Source organism: Galeopterus variegatus, unplaced genomic scaffold (assembly GCF_000696425.1).
Source record: "Galeopterus variegatus unplaced genomic scaffold, G_variegatus-3.0.2 Scaffold10520, whole genome shotgun sequence".
NCBI classification, from domain to species: domain Eukaryota; kingdom Metazoa; phylum Chordata; class Mammalia; order Dermoptera; family Cynocephalidae; genus Galeopterus; species Galeopterus variegatus.
In genome coordinates, this window is record NW_007736631.1 from 51066 (window position 1) to 60111 (window position 9046).

The window sequence follows — 9046 nt, forward strand, 5'->3', positions numbered from 1 at the left end:
CATCTGGCAATACCCTAATCCTGGGTGAGCCCAAGTCTGTTATTTCTCTGCCTGCACTCAGGACTCTGGGCCCTGATAGAAAAACCTATTTAGTTGGTTGGAATATGAAGACAATATGATTTTTTTTAAAAAAAAAATGCGTTTTGAGTCCCATTTGAACAAATTGATCATGTTCCATGACTAAAGAATATATTCTAATTCCTAACTAGATATTCATCATTGGCATCCATTAGTCACAAAATCACTAGGATGAGAGTGTTTCTGGTCAGCAAAGATGGAAAAATATAAGCTAAAATATGTGTTCCATCAATAGAACTACATTCCCTACACAGTGGACACATTTTTGAATTATTTAGATTTTTTTGGTTTTAATTCCCTATTTTCCCTGCTGTGGGTGTTCTGCCAATTACACTGCTATGTAAATAAATACCCTAGTAAAAAGTCTTGAGATAATATTATGTATTGTAACAGTTAAATAAACAAATCACAGACCTCAACGTTCAACAATACAATTGAATATATTAGTATACATTCAAATGCAGAGATATTATAAAATAAGAATATTTTCAAAGAAAATTTAATAATATGGAATATAATGTCAAATAAGAAAACAGGATAGATACCCAAAAAGAATAATCACAACTTTGAAATCTAAAACCTGTGCATATTCAACTGAAAAACATTAAATTTTAAAAGTAGGAGAATGGGTGATTTGAATTTTTTCCCTTTATAGTTCTCTGTTTTCTAAATTTTCTATAATGAAGGCCTTTTCATTTTATAATGAAGGAAAAAGAGACACTTAAAAGGTTGGGGTTTTTCTTCGTCGCCCTTCCTCATTCGACTGGTAAATCAGTGGCCTTCCTGGGGACCATGTAATGAGAGGCTTAGAGATATAAACTGCCACCAATGTAAACTGAGCAATAGAGACATTTGCTCAGAACATTGATTTAGGCTGTGATAAATTCAATATCAAGAAACGAAGAATACAATAAAATGAAACCCATAGTCCTAAAACAGGGCCTTCCTGCCCAGGCGTTCTCTTCCTGGGCCTCCGCGTTACCATTTGCTATTTATAAGGGGTTGTAGGCAGACTGTCCCGTGTGCCACGCTGGATGGAGGAAGATTTTGTTCCTTCACTATGATGCCAACCAATGTGCTGACCATGTTGTCACAGGGTTTAACGTTCTGGAAAGAGAAGGGCCAAACCTGGCTCTGTGCCAGACACATTGCTGCTACCTGGTGTTTGGCCAAACTCCCCACCTAGTCCCAAAGAACACACCACATTCCTCCTGTCCATTTTAACCCACACGAGGCTCTGTGGATTTATAGAGCACACTCCTGGGAACCAGAAACCAGCCCCTCACTGCCTGGTTGCACCCCCAAAGAGATTTTCGCTCTATACAGATAGTTACTGTGTTTTTAATATTAGAAGTGCCAGTGAAACGGCAATAGTAAACCTCATTGCTAGCCCCCTACACTGGTGCCCACTTTCCTCTTCCTCTGGGTAGGGAGCCCTGGATTTAGTTTTCCACCTTTTCCTCCTATCCCTTCACACTGTGTCACCCCATTGCTTTCTTATAAATCCCATTTTTTGCCTAACATTAATGAAAGCTCCACCTGAAAGGGCAATATAAAATAGTATCGCCTGCAAGTTTGATCCTAGAAATGACAAATACACTAATGAAGGAAAGAAATTACAGTGACACCTTAAATCATTCACCATCTTCCTGTTCATTGTACACCTCTGCTGGGAGACTGGGATGCTCTTAGTAAATCCTTGTTTCATTAACAAGAGGCTTACTGATGTTAAAGCCCAGAAAAGTTGGACTGTGGACTTGGGGAAAAAATAGTTACCAACACTAAGAACCATGATTAAAAAGACCAGAGATAACTAAATTGAGCCACCATTGTAATGTGACAAAAGAACATGTCCCACCTTGCCTGGCCAGCTGGCTCAGGTAATTCTCTAGGTCGCTCACACCGTGGCTGGTAAAGTAACTGTAATACTGGAAAACGGTGATGACTTCTGAGGAGAGGGTGGAGGAAAGCAGAGGCTCAGCCCGGTCCAGAATCTGGGACACCAGGGTTTGAAACACTATTTGGAAAAGAAAGATACAAAGCAGCTTAAAAGCATGACCATTCATTCATTCATTCAATAATTCATTCCGTATAAGATAGAATGAGGTGTGTAAAGTGAACTAATCTTCGCTGTGCAGCTGGGGGCCTTTTGCATACGCACACTCCTGTGTACCTGCCATTTAGCTCAAGACAGAGAAGACTGCCAGCAACCTTAACAAGGTTTCTTGTGCCCCTTCCCAGTCTATAGCTACCCCACCCCCACCACAGGTAACTAATAATCTGACTTCTATCAATATGAATTAGTTTTGCCTGTTCTTGAACTGTATAGAAAAGGAATTATGCAGTATAGGCTTTCTGTATCTGGTACCTTTTACTCAACAAAGTATCTTTGAGATTCGCCCAAATTGTTGCTTGTAGCAGTAATTGATTCTCCTTTTCAAAAACTGCTGTGTAATATACACTATGATATGGATATACTATGATTTATCCATTCTCTTGTGGGCATTTACGTTGTTTCTAATTTTTGGCTTTTGTGAATACACCTTCTTATACATGCCCTTTCTTGTGAACATAAGCACTTATTTTACTTGATATATTTACGAATGGAATTGCTAAATGTATCACAGGGTGGGAGATGTAGTGAGCTTTAGTAGACATGACCAGTTTTTCCAAAGTGGTTGTACCATTTGACACTCCCAATATTGGTAATATTTTAATGAAAAGAGTATATATATCTAAACAGCAAAACAGATATGTAGTACCTTTAAAAGTCACTGCTGATACTCTGAATTAAAATATGCTCTTCCATCACTGAGTAGATGATGCTTCCCCTGGAGAACGCACCTTTTTTCCAGGGCTGGCCTCCTGTGTGCCCCCCACCCCCTGTGGGGCAAGCAGTGGTGGGTGGGACTCTACCTGCACCCGCTCTGGCACTGAAGGACAGAAATTCTCTCCCTACTGCTGGCCTGTACCTGGGTCTGCCAGTCCTGGATACTCTTTGTTGACAGTTCTGGCAAAGCTGGCCTCCAGCTGCTTAATCACTCTGTCAGCTGAGCTGTGGTAGACACCAACCGGGCTGCAGCACTTGGTCCAGAATGACAGCAAGGACAGCTTTTTGTGAAACTCTGGTATGGCTGGAAAAGAAGGGTAACCCCCCATCCCACGACACATGTTTGAAATGAAGTAGATGAAAAGATGTCCCTGGGTGGGGGTCGGGGAGGCATTATTAGGGCCCCTCCCTGCCCAAGGCTGTAGTTTTCAGTTAAAACTGCTACAGGATTCCTCTGTGGCTGGCAGATGGTCCCAAGGGCAAAGAAGTTATGATGAGGAACTCATCCTGCCCCGGGAACGAAGAGAAATGCAGAAAAAGCAAAGCTGTTTGCTCTCAGTGATAGAAAACACAGCAGCTCTACCCCTGGGAAACGTTCCAGCTCATCTGTAACTTTGCAGCAAAAAACAGTACATGATCAGAGACTCAAACATCAGGAGATTTTCCTGAAGGGGATGGAATGTGGCAGTAGGTGGCTGCCAGGTGGCCCTAAGATCACTATGACCGAACAGCATGGTACCAGGGAGCTCATGACCAGCATTTCACTCATGTGTGGTTTTGACCATGGAGAGGGTTCTCGGAGAGGAGCGGACTTGAGTCACTTGAAGCCTGAATGTCCTGCCCCTTTTCATGCTTCTCAGAGACCTGCCAAGGTCACCTGCTCCTAGTAGGAATAGATGCAGGAGGCAGAAATGTACAGGGAGACTTAGAGGGTGTTTTAGGCTGAAGGGGAGATTACCTAGAAGACCTTGTTTCCACTGAATATCTGACGTGAAAACAGACACAGATTTCTGACTTTATGAAAGAGCCCCGTAGCCAGACCACACAAATTCAAAGGCATCTTCCCCATGTCAAGTTCTCGATCTAAAACTCTCAGACCCAGGGACTCTCCTGGAGGCCTCCAAATCCACATATTTCTACCTTTTCCCAGCAGGGTTTGGAAGATCTTCCATTTGACACTCAGCTGCTATAGGAGTTGTCTTAGCCAGCTCCATGGTGCAGAACAATCCTGATTATCTGTCCCTAAAGAGAATTGCACTAGCAGAAAAAGTGTAAAAGTTGGCCTGTGAGGTGCACACTGTTTCTGTGTCTGACTTCCTGAGGTGGAGGCCCCTATAGAAGGAGCTATGTGTTTGCTGATTTGACTCAGAAGGCTGAACTGTGGCATAATGAGCCCACCTAGTATGGAGACCTTACCCTGCGCTATGGCCTAAGAATGTGCTTCTGTCTTCCCGACAAAGCAGCAAACAGGCACAGACACTGGAGTGGGCTAGTGGAGTCATTGCTTCCACCACCGTGGGCGGTGCTGTGAGTGGCAGATGCTTACCTTCAACCACAGAACTGATGTTTCCTATGTTCTCATCGCTGACAGCTGCTAGTTTCTCCATCACTTTGATCTGCCTAGAAAGCTTCTCTAAGAGGTTTCTTGCCACAAATGGGGTTTTGCTTGAGAAAACAATTTGCTGATAAAACAAACAAAACCACTGTTTCAACTATGCTATAGTCAACAGAGCTTTCCCTCCCCAGCCTCATCCTTCCTGAATGTGGTGGTGAGTCTAAATAAACTCATACAGTGCCTTTGTTCCAGCTTGATAACGCTCCTCATTCCATGCCAGTTACGACATCTGATGAAATCGGACAAATTTTTGCTGCTTTAGACTTTTTTCATGCCTGTATATATTCTGGAAGTTTCTCAGTAGTAGAGCTGCAAGGTTATTGTAAAGCTCTTTCCTTTTATGTGTTGTAAATCTGATCTTCCTCTTTGAAACTTGGAGGGCACATTTGGACTATCTTGGCATGTAAGCAGAAAGAAATTTGTTTTACAAGTACAGTAATTTTCCACAGCATGGTTTTATTTTATTGTTTTCAAGCTGAAAACTAAGAACAGATTGTATAATAACTATAATTACAATTAGAGCTATCTTAGAATTAATGAGTGCTTACTGTATACCAGGCACTGATCTGAGCCCTATATATGTATTAGCTCATGTTATTTCTCAGAACCCAAAGAGGTGGGTCCTATTGATATCTGATTTTACTGATGAGAAAACTGAAGCACAGAGAGGTTAAGTAACCTGCCCAAGGTCACATAAGCAGTGAGTGGTTTCATTTGTGTGTATGTCACAAGAATGAAGAGGCCTGAGAGAGGAAAGGACATAAGTCACTTGCCGCCTGGTGGTTGGTCAGCTGGTAGGCATGGATGCAGGAGGCAGACCTGTACCACCATGCCGGACTGTCTAAAGCATTTGGACTCTAAAACAAATAGGCTTTTCAAACTCAACACTCTAGTGTAACAATTATGTACTAGTGCCTTTCATGTAAGTAAATATAGTAGAAATAAACTATGTTTAAAAAATAATTATAGCTAATAATTATATGATTCTTATTGAATGCCCATTTTTATCTCTCTGCAATTAGATACTAAATGAATAAGTATACTCACTGATTCAGGAGTGCAAGTGAGAAATTAAGTCTCTAATCCTCACTCTTTCAACCTATGTCTTTATAGCCACCTCTTTTGTGTTTCTAGTGCTGAGCTTCCCCACAGAAGAGGTGAATTGTTATAACTGTGGTCTTATCAGAGGAACAAACACTGCAATGACTATTGCATGTCGATTAGTCTTTGGGAGAAAACATTCACTCCAGCATGGAAGAGAATTCTCTTATGACTCAGAAAATAACACCTCTAAAAGGTAAACAGGTGGTTTGCTTGGCACACTGTCAGGCTCAGCAAGTATAAAGAGGTTTGAGAACTCTCATTCAAATGGTTGGTGAGTTGAGGAAGGACAGGCATGGCCATCAGAATGTTTGCTCAAATCAAAGCAGGACTGGTCTCTTATTCCTCAATTCTCTTTTCCCCAGGGAAACTAAGAAACGGGAGCACTTTCCTGGTATGTAATCAACCCCAGGCTCTCAGACACAAGTGTGGTCTCTAATCCTACCTGAACGAGTTGGGTGCAGTACTGTAGGTGCCTAACGATGGTGATGTCCAGGCTCTCATTTCCTGTGGTCAGTGGGAGAGGGCTTCCTGCCACACTGGTCCCAACTCCTGTGTCTTCAGTCAGCGCTTCACTAAGGTGCCCCCTGGCTTCCGGGTGAACTGACCTGTAACTGGCGAAGCAGGAAGGTGGGTGAGACATTAGCTATTTCTGTCTGTGTACAAACCACACATCAACTCAACACGGCTCAGTTCAGGCCCCTAACAGCACCCACTGAAAACAGTCTTTCATTTGCCTACCTTGAAAAATAAAGACACCTTTCAAAAATGACTTAAGTCAGCCCAGTCACCAATTTGTTTAGTGTTAAAAGACCATGCAAACAAATTGCTTTCCAGAGTTTTCTGTTTGCGCCTCAAGCACAATGATCCATTTATGAAGTTACTTTACCAAGGAGTCTTTGAAATGTGTGCTCATTTTGCAGTTGTTGCACTTTCCTACTCTATTGATGGGGTGATTTGCCAAATTTTCTGGGATTAAACTGTCCTCTGTAATTGTGGTTTTCAAGAGCAGTACCATTAAGAAATAATCTGTCAAGGCTTTTTCCTGGCCTCAGATCAATTGCTGCTTGAAGAAAAGGAAAAAGGAAAGCTGCCAAGAAGAGAGACACAATGTTCTACTGTGGACAAAAGTTAAAAAGGGTGTTTGAATATTTAGAGGCATAGCTTAGTCCTGCCTCTCATGTTTTGTTGAAACTCCACTGTTGAACTGTCTAAAGTTATATCATCATGGGCACTTACATTAAAAAAAAAAATCTGTTAGAGTCCATTAGCTAATTTTATTTTTAAAATGAATCGGTGTGTTAGGGAGGGAGGGAATAGCAGTCTCTTTTCACAGATGGAAGGACTGATTAGCAGAAGTGTTAGCGAGAGTGTCCTGGTTCACACAGCTAGGCAGATACAGTGCAGATTTTGGCCTCTAGCCCCACACTCCTTTGTGTCCACAATTTTAAAAGATCATGCACCACAGCTTAGAGGCTTTCAATGCTTCACTCCCATTCACAATTACCTCCAAGGAGAAAACATGACCTTGTGTCCTGGCAGTCAACACGTGGCTGTCAACACATATTTAAAACACACACACGCATTTTTTTCCTAATACTTCTGATGATGGACAGTAAGATTGATCAAATTAGACATATTTAATATTAATGTTCTATAGTATGTTCAAAAGCTGCAATGTCTTAAACATTTTTTTGGTTAAAATGCTTCTTACAGCAAGAAGAAAAAATATTTGGAACGATGTCTGACCTTGATATATCATGTAGCAACTTAAGCTAACAAGGATATAGAAAAATTTTTGGTTAAGAAGCATTTCACAAATTCAGTGAAGCTAGACAAATCTCGATGTAGAATGTAGAAGTATAATTTAAACATTACATTCATTTAATACATTTTCTTTGCTGTGCTCCCAGTTTGCTCAAGGGATAAATTCTAGCTCCCATGTTTTTGTTTTTGTTTTTCCTGGTTTTATTCTGGAATAAGAAACCTTTGAGAAACAACAAAAACCCAAAACAATAACATCTCCTGCAGAGAGATTTGTGAAGGTTGAACAGCCTTGCTTGTTGTAACTTGAAAACCTGTTTATGTCACGTTGTGCCAAAGGTAAAGATGGGTGGGAAATCCACCCCTTCCTCTGGGAAAGCCGTTGTATATTCTTTCACAGCAATTGATGGAGGTGCTTGGTTTGCTTCATTGGAAGTTACTAAATGGACCCCAGGCTCTAGTTCTAAAAACATGGTTTGGCTGCACAAGGACCCCTGATGGAGAAAGTGAAAATGACTTCATTTCCTCTCCTTCCTCCCAGAAGGTCACATTCTCCACCTAGGGGGCTGTCGATCCAGTGGCCATTATCGGTCATTCTCTCTTACATTCTAAGGGAAATATACACTGTGGGGCTTAAACCCATGATCTGTGGATTTGATCTATACATTGATGAGCTTAATCTCATGCAAAGACTCGCTGGGCTGAAGGGAACCAAGAAGCAGATAAAGGAAAGCAAAGCACAAAACAAACACGTCCGAGGTAAGATGCAAACCAGGGAGAACCAGGTCCAAATTTATCACCCAATAAGAATTCTCTAGAAATGTAGTATACATAGTTAATTTGGAATTAATCAGGGTCAAGTTGTAGACAGTGAGCCCTACAAGACGTATGTGTACACATGTACATGTACACACGCACTGTCATGCAAAAATTTCCCCTTTATTTATAAGGAAGAAAAGCAACTTATTTTTTCTTAAGCAACCCAAAAGAAGTAAACAATATTTAAAAGTTGTACTTGACAATAAAAAGGAACCGTATGTCAATTGTAAGCCCAGTTATTCATGTAGGGAGTTTCATCTTTCTGGAAATGTGCACCAGGTCCCCTCTGATAATAACAAAGATCTACTGTCCCAGCTATGACAGAAGAAATATAAGCAGACACCTCAGACTTACCTGTTTTTTTCAGTCTCAGTGTCTGAAAATACTGAATCAGCACCTCCTCCAACATTACAAACCTCATCACCATCCTCTTCTTCATCAAAATCAGAGGTATTCAGGAAATCAAAGCTTTCTAAAGCACTTTCAACTGTAAGACTTAAACTGGAAGACCTGCTGCGGCTTACTGCTGGCTTGCACTGCAAAGGTAGAACGCACCAGGGAGAACATCAACACATCCAGAAGAGAAACAGGACACACGACACCCAGATGGAGATGTGACATTTTCTTTTTTCAAGTTTTATTTTTTGTTGGCATTTTAAAAATGCATTTATCATCTTCATATTCAAAAAAGAAGTACCACCATGGATAAATTGGTACAATATCTGGGATTTGTTCCAAAATAATCCAGAAGCAAGTAAACAGGTATAAGAATAGATGAAACAAGATTGGCCATGAGTTTGGGGAAGTTGGAGAATGGGCACGTTGGGATACATTATATA

General features: G+C 41.1%; 1 protein-coding gene across 1 annotated transcript in view; it reads right to left on the reverse strand.

The window, feature by feature from the left end:
- Positions 1-8743, reverse strand: part of FAM65B (family with sequence similarity 65, member B) — a gene marked incomplete at its 5' end in the record, with an annotated part of 26436 nt that extends 17693 nt beyond the window's left edge. The window contains 5 exons of the mRNA XM_008594284.1: positions 1937-2095; positions 3051-3212; positions 4455-4590; positions 6070-6238; positions 8562-8743. Of these exons, the coding sequence (XP_008592506.1) occupies positions 1937-2095; positions 3051-3212; positions 4455-4590; positions 6070-6238; positions 8562-8743 (808 nt within the window). The remainder of the gene's footprint in view (positions 1-1936; positions 2096-3050; positions 3213-4454; positions 4591-6069; positions 6239-8561) is intronic.
- Between the last annotated feature and the right edge of the window lie 303 nt (positions 8744-9046).